The sequence below is a fragment of the Panthera tigris genome, chromosome D4 (genome assembly GCF_018350195.1).
Source record: "Panthera tigris isolate Pti1 chromosome D4, P.tigris_Pti1_mat1.1, whole genome shotgun sequence".
Lineage (NCBI taxonomy): Eukaryota > Metazoa > Chordata > Mammalia > Carnivora > Felidae > Panthera > Panthera tigris.
The window spans coordinates 70,110,414-70,131,322 of record NC_056672.1 but is presented as its reverse complement, the minus strand read 5'-3'; the positions used below and the strand labels follow the sequence as shown (position 1 = coordinate 70,131,322).

Genomic DNA, 20,909 nt, shown 5'->3' with positions numbered 1-20,909 from the left:
GAACAGTGATAATTAGGTTGATTGCCAGATGACTCATTTTGTAAACTTTTGGCCATTAGTGTTCCAGCTGGAGTGGGCCATGTGCTGCCTTCCCGCTGACATCACTGGAAATCTTGAGTCAAGATCAAAGCTACTTTATGCCTCTCTGACCTTTCTTCACCATGCACAGTGGGGCCCGGGTTCTCAGCTCCGAATGTTCAGATTTGTTCCACTGTGCCCATGGGGTTGCCACTTGCAGACAACCTACATGTACATATTCAGTAGAGACCCTGCAACAAGCCTACTGGAATTCACATGTTGGATTCTAGCTTTCAGGTGGCTTCCTAATCCAGATGCCAAATTTCAGAAAATCTTATGTCTGGCTGACTCACTGAGGCTCCAGTGAATAGAGAGACAATCCCAGCAGCATTGAGAGGCAGTGCTCATTTTGCCCCTAGAAGTCTTCCATAGGCTCATTTTCCTCTGGAGATGCCCTTTGAGAACCCAACCAGAGAAAGCATCTCTTACCTTGATAGTCATGTCTGCACTGGATGTTTCTGTGGCATCTGAGGCTGCCTCGTCTCCCTTTAGCAGCACACTTTCCCACCCGACCCCTGAAAACAAAACAAAACAAAACAAATGCCATTTGAGTCACATGCATTCAGCTGGCATGGATAGACACCTAACTGACATTTTGCACATTCCTATCCTGTGTGTGTTATAAAGGAAACTGATGTCGCACCACACAGTTAACCTGCTGGGCAGTTACTGGGAAAGTGTACTTTCCAAAGGGGCCAATCAGTAGCTCCTTTCTGTTTATCTGATCTCCAACTTTGGAGTCCACTGTTCAAATTCTGTATCTTATAGACAGTTCTACCCTCAGTCCAGAGTGAGAAGAAGTTGGAATGAACTCTTCCAGAATCCAGACCTCATACTGAGGTCTTACTGGGGGCTTAACGTGAATCCCAGCACACAGAAACACACACATCTGAATCTAATTCAACACCCAATAGAACTGACTCCAGATTATTCACTGCCCTAGATTCCATACACATACTGGAAATGACCGAAAGTTTATATTCACTTTTATTTTATTTTTTAATTTAAATTCAAGTAAGTTCACATACAGTGTATTACTGGTTTTTAGGAGTAGAGCCCAGTGATTCATCACTTACATATAACACCCAGTGCTCATCCCAACAAACACCCTCCTTAACGCCCATCACCCATTTAGCCCATCCCCCATCCACCTCCCCTCTTTTAAAATCTATATGTTTTCTCCCCAAGTCTTGATAAATGTTAGTATTCCTTTTTCCTTAAGCTTCCAGATGATCTCCAAGTGTAGACACATGACAAGATACAAGGTTTTGCTCTCTTCACTTCAAAAAGGAGATCAGGGGTTGGTATTTAGAAATACCCATGAACGCAATATAGCCTAACTACACCAATTCAGATGCAATTATGTGTGTGAATCAGGTGGAATGGTCTATATTAGGGAAAAGTTTGAAGTAATGACAAGTATATTTTTAAAAACAGATTTATTGCAGATAAAGTTATATTTTTTTTAAAGTCTTTCATTTTTTATTATTTTTAAGTTGATTTATTTATTTTGGGGGTTCGGGAGGCACAAAAAGAAAGAGGGAGAGAATCCCAAACAGGCTCCATGCTGTCAGCATAGAGCTTGACATAGGCCTCAATCCCATCAACCGTGAGATCATGACCTGAGCCTAGATCAAGAGTCAGTCACTTAATAGACTGAGCCACCCAGGCACTCCAAGAGTCATCTTCCTAAAAGCTAAAAAGTAATGCTTAGTAAAGTTTTTAAGGGTCTACTTTAACGAGTAGATACAAATTTTATAATTGGTATAATAACTGCCTGCTGGGATATGAATGCTCACAGCCTAAAGTATTAAAAAGATTGTTTTCTTAAACAGGTTAAAATTGGCTGCGTAATATTTGCTTACGTTGTCGATTTCCTTAAGAAGTAATTTTGCCTAAGGGTAACTCAAGGACAATATTCATTCCAAACCTGTGTGAATAGCCTAAATTCCAAAATTTCAATTATCTAGCATTATGTTAAATCAGGACTGGCAAACATTTTTTGTGCCACATAGTAAACATTTTAGGCTTTGTGGTCTTGCCATTTGTGTTGCAACTTCTCAAGCTGCCACTACAGAGCAAAATGGACAACACATAAACAGCCAACTGACATCAGTCAACAGCCAACATATAAACAAATGGGCATGGCTGAGTTCCAATAAAACTTTATTTACAAAAACAGGCACTGGGCCAGATTTGGCCCATAAGATGTATTTTACCAGATGGATAGTGATGATGGTTGTACCACTTTGTGAATGTATTTAACGCACAGAACCATATACTTAGAAATGGTTACAATGTGTTATATACATTTTAGCACAATAAAAAAAACATTTTGCTAGGCAATATTCAAATTTCCAGTTTAACCAGTTCTATAAATACCCACTGAGTAGGTATACCATTAATTCCATATTTTAAATATATTTAAAATATATTTAAAAAATTTTAAATAAAATTTAATATTCCAATTTTAAAATGTTGTATATTTAGGTCATTTCTAATTTCTCATCAGTATAGATAATGCTAAAATGAATACTTTGTCTAAATGCTTTTCTTCTTACGAATAATATCCTTCAAAAGGACTCCTATGCAAAATGTATGCGTACTGTTAAGGCTAATGGCACATGTTCCCATATCGCCTTGTAAAACAGTGATGCCAATTTTACGATACCACCAACAATGTATAACGTAATAATTGTGCCATCACCATAATTTTCTCAATAGTGTTATTATTAAACAAACTGTGTGGTTGTGGGGAATGATTTCTTAAGCAAGGTGGGGTTACATAAAATATTCATTATAGGAGTCCATATATTTTTATGTATAGTATTATAATGATTTTTGTGTCAATTTATATTAATGCAATAAAAATGATATAATTTTTTAATAAATTTTTTTAAATATTTATTTTTAAGAGAGAGAGAGAAAGAGGAGTGCGAGTGAGGGAGGGGCATAGCTCTCCCTGGGAGAGACAGGAAGGGAGACAGAGGATCCGAAGTGGGCTCTGCACTGACAGCAGAGAACCTGATGCGGTGCTCGAACTCGTGAACTGCAAGATCATGACCTAAGCCACTGTCGGACACTTAACTGACTGAGCCACCCAGGCACCCAATATAATAATTCTTTAAGAAGATATACTTTGCCAGCTTCTGTGCTCAATCAAGAAACCAAAGACATGTACAAGAAAGACTTATACTTTAGCATTTTTGAAAAGACCAACCAATTGGACAAATGGGAACAGGAATGATTTTTTCATGACACTTTTAAGAAACTAATATGTGATTAATTAAATTTTAATATATTAGCATCAATTGCATTGTTTTATATTCTGGATCCTTGAGAGCCTCATTTTACAGGACATGTGCACAATGGATTACTCAAGATCCATGCGCTCAATTTATTGCAAGGTGCAAATAGTTGTTTCTGACTAGGATGTAGAAATTGCGTCAGTTTGGTGAGCTGACCTACGGTTTCCTCTAGAGAAACTGCTACAAAGAGGTTGCTAGCTTTTTCTTAAATGCATGTTTCTGGGAGAGCAATCTTTGCTCCCACATGAAAGGATTATTTCCCTGACACCCCTTGCATTCAACAGACTAATAGCCCCTCTTGGTTTAAGCCACTGTTGGCACCTGTTGGATCTGGCTGGCAGAGAGACACAGATGTTGGGCATGGACAATTATATGATGTTTACTTCACAGAATATTTTGAATTATCATTTCAGCAAATATTCATTCCCCTCCTTTCCCACTGTGGGAGAAATTTTCTTCCCTGTCCCACTGATGTTTACTCTGGCCAGTGGGATGCTAGTGCACATAATGAAAGCAAAGGTTTGAAATATGCTTGATGGTGATGCTTTCCCTCTTGCATTTCTGCTATAGCAAGAGAAGGACATGCCCCAGTTGACCTGCAAGGGACTGAGAGTCATGAGGAGCAGAATTGGACCCTATCTACACTTGGAGCTAAGCTAAGCCAAGTCTTAATCAGCCAACACCTAGCTCAGCTACACATGCATGACAATAAAAGCTATTGAGTTTGAGGCTGATCTGTCAAGCAGCATTATTGTAATAGTAGCTAATAGATACAATATATAACCAAAATTATAAATGAAATTCATTTTGTATAGAGCACTTTCAACTTTATGCAAAAGTAATTCCTTTGTTGTATAGAAATTTCATTTACAAGTATTGATTTCTGTATTTCTGTATCGAGAGAGAGAGAGAGAGAGAGAGGGAGAGAGAGAAAGCTGTATACCCAATGTGAGGCTTGAACTCACAACCCTGAGATCAAGAGTTGTATGCTTTACTACCTGAGCCAGCCAGGCACCTCCAATTCCCATATCTTTCCCATGTGGGGAAGAATCTTTTCTCTGCTATAATCCTTTTGTAGGCAAAAAAATTTGTATTAAAGGATATATGGCCATACGAAAGAGACATGAAACTTAAATATATATGTATTCTCAATATTTTAGCCTCCAATAAAGAAAACATCCATTTTTCTCCCTCAGGTAAGCTCTACACCCAATGTGGGGCTTGAACTTGCTACCCTGAGATTAAGAGTCACATGCTCTACCAACTAAGCCAGCCAAACACTCCAAGAAAACAGTTAAAATTAGATAACCTATCATTTCATGGCAAGAGTAAGAGAAAATAGACCTAACATTTTAATTAAAAGTGTTATTAATCCTAACAATAAGTTGTGAAAACAGGAAAATGCTAATTTAAAAGCTAGAGGCAAAATTCCTTCCAGGGAGAAAACTGAGTCTTGGAGAAAAAGAAATTTTATGGATCATTTGGGTATGATGGATCCCACATCATGGAAGTAGGAGTAAAAGGAAGATATCCATTTAGAAGAAGGAGAGAACTTGAAAGAAGCTGGGACAAGAATTGACAGTAAGAAATTTCCAAGGGTGATAAAAAGGACTTTGGGGAACCATGATGTTTAAACATCAATTTTAAATTACTTATCATGCTGTGGCATGACATAAGTCCCCTCAGTCTCATACCTTGAGTGGAGAGCTGTTCTACACAATTGTCTTGTGTTGGTGTTGTTTGGTGGAAATAGAATGAGGACTTCAGGGTGGAGGGAAGAGAGTGGCCATGTGCACCTGGGAGCTCCCTGCAAAAGTGAAATCTGAGGAGGATATGATGATAAGAATCTGGGACAGGATATTAGACCTGCATATACAAGACAGAGTTCAAATTTTATTTGAACACCAAAGGGCAGCAGACCTTCTCTACCTGAGGACTTGGAGATGCAAAGTGACCAACACTTCTTTACAGGAGGATGCTTATACATGTGAAAATGCCACTTCTATTTCCACAGTGGTGATTTCCATACCACCAATGTGTAAATGTGTTGCACCACAAATAGGCAGGGGGATAGCCTAGAATGCTTGTTTGAGATCCTTCCACTCTAGGATTTTATCAATGACTGTCAACATCTGCTTTCCTGCCCAAGTTCCTGAGACGAATTTCCACTCAACTAAGGCCAATGTTTATAACAATAGCACAAACATTTAAAAGGTCAGATGTATAACTGCAACAGACAAGACATTCCAGACTGATGTATTTCTATTATTAGTCAGTTTTGTAAGCACAATCACCTCTGATTTCAGGAGAAGAACCTCTACAAAGAATTTGACCTAAGAATTTTGATAATTAATAAATATATTATGCACACACATATATACTATTTTACATATTATATTTCTATACAGTCTGCTTTCTTTTTTAAAATATTTTAGAGAGAGAGAGAGAGAGAGAGCAAGCAGAGAAGAAGGGCAGAGGAAGAGAGAGAGATAATCTTAAGCAGGCTCCATGCTCAGCACAGAGACTGACATGGGGTTCAATCCCATGATGCTGGGATCATGACCCGAGCTTAAATCGAGAGTTCGATGCTTAAACATCTGAGATACCCAGGTGTCCCAGGGACAGTTTTATAAAGATCTTTCAGGAATAAGTACAATTCGGACAACTAGTTGTTGCTTTTTACACATCTTCTCACCTAGCTGCACAGTCATATGAAGAAATCCATTAGCCCAAGCATCCAGTGTCCTAGAGCCCACATCTCTGATCTCAACTCACAGGATGCACTCCACTAACTGCACAGCCCCTCTTTGATTTCTGTTGGGAACAGCACATGTGCAGTTGACAAGGCAGTGCAAGCAGAAAGAAGGAGGATGAGCTCAGGGTCTGGATGGAGAAGCCAAGGCCACACATGAGGATCTGCAAGCTGAGAGATTTGGGTTGGTAGCAGGGTAGCCATGAGGGCTTGAGTATAGTAACCTGTAGACAACATGGCTTTTGTGTTTGAACAAAAGGAGATAAGACTAGATGAAACAAAGAAGAGGACAAGCAGCTAAGAAGGCTTGTTGGGGAAGCAGCCAATGGCACAGGTGAGAACCCTGAGTGACTTCCTTATTTCTGATTCTGGTTAGTACTAAAAAATAAATAAAAGTAAAAATAAAAGATAAGAGACCAAGAGGGAGAGGGTAGCACTGTATGGGAGGGCGCTGGCCATACCTAGACCCCCTGGAACCACTGTGTGTTGCTAGGTGAAAGCAGGGTAAGAAAGAAAGACAAGTCAATATGGACCCAAACATGCACGAGAATGGAACTTTGCTCCAGCTCATCTATCCACATAGATTTTAGATAGATCTTGGACAAAGTGGGTCATCGGTGCTGCTCACCAAATATTTCCAGTTCTTTCCTCTTGTGGACACATAACAGAACTTCACTTCCTGGCCTCCTCAGAGCTGGTGGTCATGTGACTAGTTCCAGCTGATGAGTGTGGTGGGCAGCAGCACATCTCCCGCTTCTAGGCTGAGGTGTGTAATCGCTGATGTGGGACTCTCCTCCAGCATGGTGAATGGCAATGTTCGAGGTAGCGCAATTCTGTTAGCCCAAGTCCCAGAGTGAGGATAATGCAAAGCAGAGACACAGCCAATCCACAACGGCCATGTAGGATGAATGAGAACTAAACTTATACTGTTTTAAGCCATGGGATTGGGGGCCATTTATTACAGTAGCATAACCTAGCCCGGCCTTAGGAGAGGAAGGAGCCCTTCCAGACTTGCCTTCCCCATCAACTTCCAGTTCCCATCATAGTTCTTTAGATAAATATGTGTTCCATTCTCTAAATCAATTCTGCCATTTAAATTTTGTCTCCACGACTAGGCTATAATGATCACACTTTCTACTTTTTCGGAGCCACCCTGTTTCCATTACACCCAGTGCTTATTTCACAGGTTAGTTGCATCTCATTGAAGGATTTATGTTCTGAAGACAAAAGACCTCATCTTTCACAGTCAAAACTGCTCTTGAAAATTCCTTAAATCTCCCATACTGTCCAAAATAGCACCATACTTCAGAAAACCCAACAGAGCTACTTTTTGTGCCAGCTTTGGAACAGTCCATTTCCTTTTTAAGTACCAGATGATGCCATTGACTTGTGCTAAGGATCGTGTTGTACAAAAAAATACAGATCTGGAAACTGTAGAATTTCTCAGGGTTTGGAGATGCACAGGCTGATGGATAGAAGGAGAAACTATCTGTGGGACAGCAGATTAACAACTGCCTTGTCATCCTCACACTGGGGTTGTTTTTGGCTACAGGTAAACAAAAAGCCTATTTAATATATGCTTAAAGAATAGAGGATTGAGTGACTCATGGATAAAGAAGTCTCATGGTAGTGTGGCACCAGAGGTGGTTGGTTGATTAAATGGCTCCATGGCCTCATGGTCTCGTGGCCCCAGTGTGACCTCTCTGCAATTCTCTTGACTTTTTTCCATGGTCCCAAGATGGACACAGCAGTTCCATGTGTCATGAAAACATCCAGAGGCAGGAAAAGGGAGGAGTAAATATACTTCCATAAAAGCACCCTCCCCACACACCCAAAGTCTCACTGGTCAAAAATGTAGCATTAGTCTATTTCTAAACCAATTGTGGAAAAAGTAAATGGAATTATCAAAATTGGCCTGGAGCTAATTAATCAAGATTTACCCCGGGTCAGGCCTCCCCTGGGTCAGCCTTCTCTGAGTACACAGCCATTTGGAGGATGAACAAAGGAACAAAACAGGATCTTGGTCAGCAAGAAAGAAGGGGACAAGTTGATGGCTGTCCCACAAGCAACCCATAGGGTCTGATGGACTGGAACATAGACTGGAATAGCAGGCAGAATCCCTGACACTTTTTAAATGTCTATTTTTCTCTCACTATTTTAGATAGAAATATACACTTGAATTCATGTAAATTAAATACACAGCTGATGTCAGGACTCAGCCTTGACTTCTAGTGCCAGCTCCTTGATGAGGTATCCAAAGTGATTATCACCACCTCCTCCCTCTACCATGAACTCACAGGCCTGATCAGGGGCACTCACTGGGGCCTGGGTAGGGAAAGCCCTGAAGTGTGTCTTCCTAACAGTATCGATCGGCTCATCACTGATGTCTGAGAGAGCCCTTATCAACCAGCTTGTAAACACTTGTGGGCAGGGACTGGGCCTCATACCCAGTTAGCCTCTGCTGGGGTCTGTGAAGTGAGAAGTGTGGGTTTTGGGCCACCAGGCTGGAGGGATCAGAGCGTCAGAGTGGGGTATGGGGGATAGCAGAGAGTGCTCAAAGGAGGACAGGGAGGCGCTGAGGGAAAGGGTGTGGAAGGCATGGGAAACAGCACCATTACTGTGATAATTCATTCTAGATGCTAAAGAAACAAACAGGTTGTATTGGTCCCTTCCTCGCAAGCCAACCAAGACCTGGTGAACCTAGTCACTTGCTGGCAAACCCAGAGATAGGGAGCATGTGGAGGTGTAGTCACTGGAAATAAAACATCTGGATGGTAAGACTGTGAGCATTTTGAGAATCTCTACCCCCAAGGTGGGGCTCGAACTTACAACCCAGAGGTCAAGAGTCACATTCTCTACTGACTGAGACAGCTAGGCACCCTAAGGACTCTGAGCACTTTGAAGACGGGGCTGTCCATTCACAAGCCCCACCCAGGCCCACCTCACCCTCAGCACAGTGAGGGCTGGCATGTAGGTGAGGGCTCATTAAATGTTTCCCAAATTGAACTGGAGTTGGAAGGGGCCTAGGACTGACCATCAGGATAGAGAGGATAAAAGCTCCTCCACAATGCCACTTGATGGGTGCTCCTCAGCCCCTAACTGACCTTTTCCTGGGTACCTTCCTTACCACCACCCATGGTCATGCTGATTGGATGGCTGGAATGGGCTGTCTTAAATATTTTTTTTAATGTTCATTCATTTTCGAGAGACAGAGAGGGACAAAGCATGAGCAAGGAAGGGGCAGAGAGAGGGAGACATAGAATCTGAAGCAGGCTCCAGGCTCTGAGGTTTCAGCACAGAGCCTGATGCAGGGCTCAAACTCACGAACTGTAAGATCATGACCTGAGCTGAAGTCGGACGCTCAACCGACTGAGCCACCCAGGTGCCCCTGGAATGGGCTGTCTTAAGAAGAGCTGAGCCACAGACAGATTAGGGAAAATAGACCCCAGATGATGACCTATGTTGCCTGGCTTAAGGAGAGAACTGAGGACACAGTAGAGTCCCCGATGACTGCTGGGAGAGTGTCTATTTTGTTTGTGGGGACTTTGGTGAGGCCTGATCTGATGTGGCCAACCTTCCTATCCACTCTGGCTATTCTCCTCCTCATCACACACCTCTGCCTCAGCCCTCGTCAGCCCACTAACCCACACACAGCCCCGGAACTGCAAGGAAGTCTAGTTCCCAGCCTTGTGTGTTTCACAGAGAGAACCGAGACCTCAGATAGAAAAGAGTGGGATAGGGTCTGATGAGCTAAGAATGGAAGAGACAAAATTGCCTGATTTCCTAGACCAGGGTTCTTTCTGGGGACCAGACTGTGTCAACCTCATCTTACAGGCATAAGATCAGGCCACTATGAAAGCATTTTGCCAGTTCACAATGAAAAGAATGGGGCTAGGGCCTGGGTCCCATCTACCTTTTCTTCACCCAAGACTGTACAGAGAGTGTCTCAAATTGAGACTCACTCAGATATTTCTTTTAATTGCCTTTGGATATCCTTGGGTTTTAAAAATCTCACTTAGTTCTTGGAGGAGTTCTCAGAAGGGTGGTCATTAAAACTTAGCGGAACTTTAGAACAATGATTTGCCTTTAAACACTTGGCTTTGGGAAACCCCACCCAAGGATAAGCTAATGAGGCCCTCTTCCTCTGGAGGGAAAGTCCTGCTGGGGGCTGGAGGAGCAAAGCAGGATGTGGCCCCAGCCCAGCCCAGCCCAGCCAGCTCCAGGTAGAAGCTCATCTTCGAGCCTGAGCCCCAGATTTCTCTTCCATGGGACAAATAGAAGGGCCAGGCCCTAGGACCTCCAGAAGCAATGACAGCAAGGGTACTTTCCCCTCTTGATTCTTTTCCCTAAGAAGATCCCATTGGGAAAGAAGAATAACTCTCAGATGACGAGTTATTTTCCTCAAACTCATGAAGAGGTCAGTGAACCCCTTTCCCCACCTGTACGTTCCTGGGTAAAGGAAGCCACTTTGGGTGCCTCAGGGGTAGATGTTCAGGTTGCTCAAAAATGAACAAAGGAAAACCTCAGAGTCTTACCAAGAGTGCCCCCCATGGCTTCTTGACCCCATTGCTGTCCTGCCAACATGAACACGGTAAAACCAGCCATGACAGCTATACTGTCCTGGGGACATACTGTGGGTTGAAAACTATGTCTTTCTGTGTATCATCGCATTCAATCCTTATACCATACAGGTACATGAGGCAAGTACAATACTATCCCCACTTTACAGATGAGAAAACAGGCTTAGAAGACTTAAAACTGAACTACTAATTGATGGCAACAATACATAATCCAAGAAATACTTAATCCAAGTTGACCTCAGAGGCTACTTTCTTAATCAGTACACCTTCTTACCACACCCCCCCCCCCCAAATGTTATTTCTTTTGTTTTCAGAGATAGAAGAACTGGAATCTTGAGAACATATTGAAAAAAAAATCAAGATTCACAGAGGGGAAATTGTCCTTCCTGAGGTTCCAGTTCAAACTGGCCTCTGAGCTCACAATGCACACATCAAATAAAGGTTTTATGGTAGGGCACTGCGTAAAATATACAGCCATGGCTGGCACCAAACCCAATCCAGTGCAATTCAGCAAACAGTTACTAAGGGTTTACAGAGCCTCTCTGAGGCAGCTAGCATGGGTAGTTCTCCTTTATGCAGGAACAGCTCCAAGACACGGTCCTATGGAATCCCATACAATCAGGTTCTGCAGAGAGTGACCTGAGCAGCAGAACTTTTGAGAAATGGGAAAAGATTGAGACAATGAAAGCACCTAGTGCCTCTGAGCATTACTTTGGGTTTTGACACCCCACAAAAAACCCCAGGGGAAAAACTTTGGGTGGTCAAGGAAGTAATCATGCATAGGAGAAGAAGTGGAAATGTTGAGTACCCTAAGCTAGAAAACAGTTTGCTGATTCCACCTGACTCTCTCCCTACAAGCATGGGGTAAGAAGGACTAACAACAACAATAATAGCAGTTACCAGCTCTTGAGTGCTTATTATGTGCTCTTCATTGTGCTATATTTAACATATATTATCTCACTAATAGTCAAAAGCTCCAAATGAAGTAGGCACTATTTTTTTTTTAATTTTTTTTTTCAACGTTTTTTATTTATTTTTGGGACAGAGAGAGACAGAGCATGAACGGGGGAGGGGCAGAGAGAGAGGGAGACACAGAATCGGAAACAGGCTCCAGGCTCCGAGCCATCAGCCCAGAGCCTGACGCGGGGCTCGAACTCACGGACCGCGAGATCGTGACCTGGCTGAAGTCGGACGCTTAACCGACTGCGCCACCCAGGCGCCCCTGTAGGCACTATTTTTATCCTCATTTTCCAGATAGCAAAAAGGAGTCTTGGAGAGGTAAAATAATTTGCCCAAGGACACAAAGTAAGAAGCAGTCCTGGGATTAGGAGAATGCTTTCCAAGTTCAGTGCTCATGCTCCAATACTCAGTTGCTAATCACCTGTGCTAAGCAAGGTGCCCTTGGTGAGAAGGACAAGAAGGAACATCCCTCTTGAGACCAAGAAGGTATGTGCACACATGCATATGCTCTATGTATGCACATGTGCGCAAACACATGCAGACACACATATGCACTCATGCAAAATCCATGCACAAACCCATGTATTCATGTACACATGTGCATTTCTGGGCATGAAGCTGCAACAGCTTTTCAGCCACCACCATACATTGAGGGGTCTTGGACCTCCCTTTAAGGAGAAAAGAGCCTTTTTCTGTCACAGCATCCAAGAGTTGGTAAACTGGGTGTTTCATCTCCTGCTCTACTCTCAAAGGTGCATTTTAAGCATCCTTCTGTATGTGAAGGGGATAGCAGACTCCAACTGGATGAAAATGAGAGCAAAAAAGGATCATGGTGAAGTGCTTAAAATGAGTTTTGTGAGACTCTGAGGCCCAAACCAATTTTGAAAATGGTTTGTTTTGGCTGGCCAGAACTGGTCCTCAGAAATTAAATACTTTTTAGGCAAACATGCTACTTGCAGCAAACTCAGGGGACCTACTCAAAGGTTAGAGAACTAATAGCTTAAAACCTTGTTTACTCTCAAAATAACCTGCAGATATTACCATTCAGAGGGGCTTCTCCCCAAGTCCAATAAAAGATTCTGTCATAGTCTCCATAACATCCTAAATATTAGCTTTTCCAGACTGATTTTACTAGTCTGGAAAGATATTTTATATTTAGCCCCAGAACAATGTGATATAAAATTAAATAAAAACCCAAACCACCATCTTGGATTTAGTTTTCATTCAGAGGAGATGCATATTAATAACTGAAACAGTAAGTGATGACAAGGGCATATTCAAGGTCCTTGGGCTCTTTGGAGGGTCAACCACTCAGCTTGTGTGCTGTGACTTTCTCTCTCTCTTGTCTGTGAAAAGAGTATCATTGGATTGAAGGTGTGGTGGAGTATGGCCCTTGGAGGTATGAAGAAGCCGGCCTCTGCTATGCCTTTTCTGCCTGATCCTGCCCCTCCAGCCCCACTGCACGTGCCCCATTCAGGCCCCTGAGTTCCCCCAAAACAGATATGTCTTCCATATCATCACCATTGTTATTTTTCAGAAATGTAACAGTCACATTACTCCCCACCCCAACCTCATTCTTTGCATTTCTGCTGTTTGCCAGGCACTGTGCTTGGGCTAGGAAGACACAAATGGAAAGACACAGTCTGGGTGCTCAGGTTGCTGGCCATCTGGGTGGAGGAGGTTTTCTCTTTGGACGATCTGATTGCCAACACTGCTCCTTCCCTCACTGAACAGGGGCCTTCCCTGGCAGGTGGCCAGGATGTTCTATTTCCTCCCTGAGTTCTGGGTGTCCTGCCAGCAGAGCTTCCTCTCCTCCCCTTGGGGGGTTGTGGTGGTGTCAGGTGACCTGTGGGAATTCACCTACCCATTCAAAAAACCCACTTGGATCTAGTAGAAGTGTACAGGAGAGAATTTTTGTAAAAGAGCCCCCTGGAAAGTTCAGAATGGTTCTTATGGCACTCATCAGCCCATAAGGTAGGAATGGTGACCCTTCAGACTGGTAGGCATGTTTTGTTTCATCTGCAAGGCACTTTGTTTCATCTGTTTTAAATGACTTAGTTGTCAATATTTAAACTCACGAGAATTTACAGGAACATCCAAACATCTAGTTTTTCTTTTCTTTCATTTTTTTTTTAAGATTTTATTTTTAAATAATGTCTACACCCAGAGTGGGGCTCAAACTTATAACTCCAAGATCAAGAGTTGTATGTTCCAATGACCAAGCCAGCCAGGGGCCCCAAACATCTTGTTTTTCTTGAAAAAAGTTGGGAGACTGGCAAAACCAAGCCCAGTGTCTATAGCTCTATATGGCAGCAATTACCAAGAGCTGAGTGACCACTATTACCTTTTTACAAGAGATATGTCTTCTTTGACAGGCCTCAGTCTCCACCACATTCTTGTTTTACTTGTGGGTTGATGTCACTCACTAATGTTAAGGGTCTGGCCCCTGATGGCATCTGGGTTTACAATCCCAATGTCATTTAATTTCTGCAATGTCCCTTAGTAGAAGCCTCACAAATTCTTTTTTGAAGATTTTAGTAGATCAAAATTAAACCATCAATTTAAAAAACTGACTTGGCCACAGCTGGTTAGTATAGTGCATTGTGAGTACCAGCAGGAGAACCACGGGACCGGGGCAAGTTACTTTGCCACTCAAAGCCTTAGTTTTCCTTACCTGTAAAATGAGGACTGTAATGGAAACCACTTAGGAATTTGTTGTGGATTAAATGAGATAATACATGTAACTCCACAGCTCAGTGCCAGGAACATAGCAAGTATTCGATAAAAGTTAGTCACTATCACTATCTGTATCCTTTGATACCATAGTGTCTTCACTTTTAGACTACTAGGAATATGCAGCAATGGAAATTGTGGTTAAGAAAAATGTTGCCAGGAGAGCTAACATATATCCAGATCTAAATAGAAGCTACTAGAATCTTTTGGGGGCTGGGATCATAATTAGCCCCTCTATTGGATTGTTCAGCTAACAACTTTTTCCAGAAATAGTGGTGATGATTTGGTCCCTTCTTTGCCCCCAAATGATCATAGTTCCTAATTAGTCTTAAGTAGAAATTGCTTTAGCCACATGGGAATGTCTGACTCCTAACTTTTAGCAGATTTGGGGACCTGCAGTGGGAAGTCAGCTTGTCTGGTGTTATGAGCTGAATTGTGTGCCCCCCCCAAATTCATTATATTGAAGGTCTAATCCTTCTATCCTCAGAATGTGATTGTATTTGGAGACAGAGTCTTTAAAGAAGTGATTAAGTTAAAATGAGGTCTTTACAGTGAACCCTAATCCAGTCTGACTGGTGTCCTAACAAGCATAGGGTATTTAGACCCACAGAAAGACACCAAGGGCACTGCACACAGAGGAAAGACCAGAAAGAAGGTAGCCATCTGCAAGCCGAGGAGAGAGGTCTCAGAACTAACCAAACCTGCTGACACCTTGATCTTGGACTTCTGGCCTCTAGAACTATGAGAAAATAAATGCCTGTTATTTAAGCAGCACTAGCAAATGAATCTGCCTGGGTACCACAGGGTCAGGCCGTAAAACAGGACACATCCCCTGACTGTTGGATGTGGGCAATCCCAAGAACCTTGTCCATAGCAGGGTTTGGGATTAGAACCTCCTCTCAGAGACAGAGAGTGAGAAAGAGCAAGACAAGTGTTGCAGGAAAAGAAACAGGAGGTGGTCTGGATGGATTCTAGAGATAGGGTCACGGTCCTTGACTGGGATTTTAAATGTTCTTAGCAGGCTGCTTGTATGTGTGTGGGAGGTGGGGTTGGTTTATATAAAGAGTTTGAGTATGAACTGTCACAGGGCTGAATGTGTTGACAGCAGAAGGATAGGTGATTTCAATTAATTTTTATATTGTTTGATGACCCATTGTTGTTTTCAATTCAAGAGTGCTTGTGTGATTGGAAACAAACAAGCCTGATGTTTCTCAAGTTTAAAAACCCAGTTGGGAGTTTGGCTTGACCTACTACAGCATCCTGGAAGCTAAAATACAGACACTGTTTGACTAGACTTTTGGGATGCATCCATAACTCCACATCAGAGTATTTATATCCCAAAGTCTTCTTTTACCATCATGTACAAATTTATCTACTTCTTTCCTGGACACAGATGCAAATTTTTAAAGCACCCACAACTCAAAATGACATAAGAACACTCTGGTGATTTGATAGATGATGGGGAAAAAATTATTAATGTGAATTCCTCCCTTCCTGCCTCCCCTCAGCTGCCAAAGGAATCTGGTTTTAGCTGGCCCCATTTTTCTTCCTCCTTGCCCTTAAAGGAGAGATCAATATTTGCCAGCCCAGTAGGTAGGCATTTACAATTCAGACTTTGGGAAATAAGCAGAAAGAGACAAGCTGGAAAGGCAAGAGGAAAATGCAAGAGAAAATCAAAAGAATACATTCAGCTGCCTAGATTTTAGATAGATAAGTGGATGGATGGATGGATGGATGGATGGATGGATGGATGGATGGACAGAAAGAAACAGAAGTCTATCTACCCTCTCTAACCACTCACCTATCCACCTACCTACGTATCCATATCAATCTATCCATCCATCCATCCATCTATCCACCTATCTACCTATCTATATCAATCAAACAAACACCACCAGTGGTTTGAAGCAAGGAATCAAAGAATCATAATACACAGTTATTGCTATGTCCTTTCCAAACACTGATTCCCATTTATTATGCTAATAGCACCTCAATTCCCCTTTGGGAATGCTGTCCTCCATTCCTAGTCTGTGTGATTTAGATAGGGTTATCTCCATTCTTCACCTTCATTCCTCAAAAGTAAGTAGAGTCCCAATGATGAGTTTAGGATAAGTATATGACAAATGCAAAGTGACAAACTTGGCCCGCTGAGAGCCAGCCCTGGGACTTAGAATGCTGGAAAAGGAGAACCTTCCCAGTGAGTTTGGTAAAATGCTAAGATTTAAGCCTGGGGGGCACTGGTGGCCACCATATGGGAAAAGCTTTCCGGAGAACAAAGCAAGCAGAGAGGAAGACAAAGCTGAGACATGGAATACAAAGCAAAATAAAAACTCCTGAACTTCACAACTTTGTGAAAAAAATAGGATCTTTTTTGAACACTACTTTGAGTTAGAATTCTGTCATTCCAAAGAGTACTGACTAAAACAGAGGGACTCCAAGAGAAGCAGCTGCAGAAGACAGAGAAGGAAGCTCTCTTGAGGTTCGTCAAGAATTAGGGGCGCCTGGGTGGCTCAGTCGGTTAAGTGTCCGACTTCAGCTCAGGTCACGATCTCGCGATCTCGCAGTCCGTGAGTTCGAGCCCCGCGTCAGGCTCTGGGCTGATGGCTCGGAGCCTGGAGCCTGCTTCCGATTCTGTGTCTCCCTCTCTCTCTGCTCCTCCCCCGTTCATGCTCTGTCTCTCTCTCTGTCTCAAAAATAAATAAACGTTAAAAAAAAATTAAAAAAAAAAAAGAATTAAAAGCAAAGATGGGAATTCCTTTTAGTGATTTTTAGAAGCTGGACTGTGTTTCTGTGCATATGACATTTCACCAAGACTGGACCAAGTGTGGTCCCAGAATTCTGTAGAGCCCTTTACAACAGGACCCCCCCCCCCCAAAATGAGCAAATGCCATCGTTAGAAGAGATCCTAGAAGACATCTGGTCCTATTCTCTACTTGATGCTTACATCCCTTTAAGAATCTTGATAAACAACTCACTCTAATTCTATTTGCACACTTCAGGGGATAAGGAAATCACTCCCATAGAGGCAGCTTGTTATGGCTTGAATTGTGTTCCCAAGAAAGATATGTTGAAGTCCTAACCGCCGGCTCCTCAGAATATGACCCTATACACAAAATAGGGTCTTTGCAGATGTAACCTAGTATGAGGGTAGGCCAAATCCAGTATGGCTGGTGTCCTTGCAAGAAAGAGAAGGTCACATGAAGACAGAGACAGAGATGAGAGGTATGTTACCAGAAGCTGGGAGACACCAGGAAGGATCTGCCCCTAGAGACTTCAGAGAGACCATAGCCCTGACAACACCTTGATTTGGGACTTCTGAAGAATACATATCAACCCAGGGGGAAAAAAAAAAGGTTGTTTTAAGCCACCCAGTTTATGGTACTTTGTTACTGTAGCCCTGGGAGACGAATACACAGCCCATTCCATTTTTAGCAAGTTACGTGTCAGAATGTACTCCCTGATACCGAGCTAAAACTTAACTCTGCACAACTACTGGTCCTAGCTCAGCCTTCTGGAGTCAAACACATGTTTATTGCAATGTCTGTGAAGCAGCCTGTAAGTATTCCAGGCTGTGACTCTATCCCAGTGGGATGTCTCTTTGTTGATGCTCCTAGACCACTCACATCCTGGTGCCCCCAAAGCCTGGTTATGGGAAGCCATGGAGCCTTTTCCTACTTCTTCAGTGGCCACCGCAGCTACATTTTCAAAGCATCCTCAGTACCTTCTTCTTCAAGATGTGAGCTAACAAGGCTTTGGGATGGACTGCAGCCCGGTATTCAGGGCGGCACTTGCTATCTCTGAGAATCCTCCAGAAGTGACACACTTTTTCATTATAGTCTTAAGAATATTTCCTTAAAGAAAGAAATATGGTGATGGTTAAGACATGATGAAAAGCTGTTGAAGGAAGAAGCAAAACCATGAGACACGGAGAGAAGGTTGTCAAAAGGCAGCATTTAAAAAATATCCTGGCTCCCTTCCCAACTGGGGACACAGGAGTGTTTCTCTCTCAGACTTGGTCCCACCCCAAGCCATGCTTCCAGGCCTCCTCATCCCCAACAGGCAGAACCAGAGGGAAGGGGGAGTCGCTCTCAGGGAGCCCATATCCCTGGGCCTTAACTTAGAGGAAGTCCCCATGAACCAAAGATGAAGTCCTACATTCATGGAAAACAAATCACTCAGTGCTGATGGGAAATTTGGAAAACAAAAAGAAAGCCTGTCAACATCATCTTATTTTTTTTCTCCAAGAGTAAAAATATTACCACACACTTACAGGATTCTGGGCACAGGCTGATCTCACAACAAACAAAAGGCAAGGTGTTCTGACAAATGTGCCAGTTTCTGGCAATGTCACTGACTCCGATTTACACTCCCACATTCAAATGACTTGTAGCTTTGGTCTGATGCCTACTGGGGTAAAGAGAAGCTGTCTTTGTCCTAGTTAGCCAGGGCTCTCCACTTTTGCTTTGATGGAGAGTTAAACTTTCGAGCCATTTTAAAAGTAGCTCTTGCAGCTTGGACTAAGACTCTGAAGGGCTGGTTCTGGATTATACCCTGGGGCGCATCAGCTGGGGTCAGTTCAAGGTCACTTATGGAAAGTGCTTTGACGACACCCTATGGAAATATGTGCTTGCACTGCACCACCCACCTGTGCCCACATGCTGAAGGGCAGCCCGCTGCTTCTTCACGATGACTTGTATTAGCCAAACCATAAGGAGACAACGGGTTAAACAGCAATGAACACAAGGGTTTGTTTTTCCCCTAAATTCTTTCCATCCTGGAATAAGAAGAATTTAGAGGGAAAAAGTGTATTTTCCCCCTTCCACAGATGTTTTTGAGAGACAATTCCTAACGGACGTGGCAGCTTAGCATTTAGATTAGGATGGGGATCTCTGGAGAAAGACTGAATTATGATCTATGTTACCACATAGCCCGTGGGGAAGGAGGCAGCCACCTCCAGCAACTTGCAGCTTGGATGGGACATGAAAGGACGGACCAGGTTTGAATGCCAATAGAAGCAGTTTGCAGAATTTCTCTGGGTGGACGTCCACACAGGGAGCTAAGAGTGGGGCACGACAGAGCCCTGTGTCTCCTCATTCTTGTTCACCCCGATAGAAGTGAGCACCCTTGCTAAGGGTCTCTAACCAGAAAAATGTATTTAAAATAACTTATTTGGAGTGGCAAATACTAGAGAAGAAGCTGTTTGCTGTTGGTGTTTTAGCTAGGGTCTTCCACTCTGAAGAATGTGAGTGTTCGAGGCAAACGGAACCGGGGGTGTGTACACAATAATAAGGGAGTAACAGTGAAACAGTAGTCACCCACCAGCTTGACCACAAAGGAGAAGGTCTTCTGAGTAGCAGTGAGGCAACCAGAGAGGACAGTGAGAAGCTGGCTGGAGCATCCTCCAGGGTTGGAGAAGATTTATGACAAGCTCCAGGTGGAAGGACCCAGCTGCCTGCCTTTCCAGTCGCTGTGGGGCAGGATGATAGGATAGCAGACCTGATGCTTGGAAGCAGGGAGGGGCCATCAGGAGACGGCCACTCGCCATTTGCCAAAAGGGTGTCCTTCTTGCTCCAGGCTCAATTCGCCCTTCAATCTGAAAGTACCTGGAATGCCTTGGCAGTGAATATCTCCCAACACACTCCTTAACCTTTTTGTTTCCTTGCTTGCTTTTTCCTATCTATACACGTTGACCTCTTATAAGGAAGATTTTGCAATATAGGATTACTTAGTAGATATGGCCTCTGACTCAAAAATTGTGTGGGGATACATAGGGGTTTTTAAATTTAGCAGATGTGAAACACTAAAGAAACTGCAAATAGACTAACTCATCCTAAACGGACTGCATATACCTTGGCTATCATTAAAGAAACACACATTAAAATAATACCTTCATTATGTATAACTAACTTTGAAATTTATGATGATAAGTAAAAACGAGAAAGACTCAACTTTGTCAGGGGAACAAGCACACTTAGACGTTACAGATTGGTACTATAGAGTGATTTTGTCTCTTGGGATAATGATCTAGAATACATGGAAGGGAAGTGTAGCAGAAATTATTCTTCCTCTGTAGAACAGAACTCGTCCGGTCCAGGTAAGCTGCTCTCCTTCATGTGGCCCTGTGTTTCACTAAATCAACCATAGAAATCCTATGCTCCTTGCCAGTGACTAGTGTAGGAAAGGCACTGGCCAGGAGCACCTGGGTGGCTCAGTAGGTTGAGCATCCAACTTCGGCGCAGGTCACGATCTCACCGTTCCTGAGTTCTAGCCCCACGTTGGGCTCTGTGCAGACAGCTCAGAGCCTGGAGCCTGTTTCAGATTCTGTGTCTCCTTCTCTTGTCTCCGCCCCTTCCCCTACTTGTGCTCTGTCTCTCTCTCTCAAAAATAAATAAACATTAAAAAAAGAAAAGGCACTGGCCAATGAAATGAAACACTGAATGAACAATGAAAGAGAAGCCAGATAGGGCCCTTTGGGAAATATTTCCTTGCTCTTTAAAA

The 20,909-nt window shown here is 43.0% G+C and overlaps 1 protein-coding gene across 6 annotated transcripts in view; it reads right to left on the bottom strand.

Moving 5' to 3' along the window:
- Positions 1 to 20,909, bottom strand: part of PALM2AKAP2 (PALM2 and AKAP2 fusion) — a 505,394-nt gene that overhangs the window by 128,441 nt on the left and 356,044 nt on the right. For all 6 annotated transcript variants that reach the window (XM_042965217.1, XM_042965223.1, XM_042965222.1 and 3 more), the window contains one exon: positions 508 to 593. In XM_042965217.1, the coding sequence (XP_042821151.1) occupies positions 508 to 593 (86 nt within the window). The remainder of the gene's footprint in view (positions 1 to 507; positions 594 to 20,909) is intronic.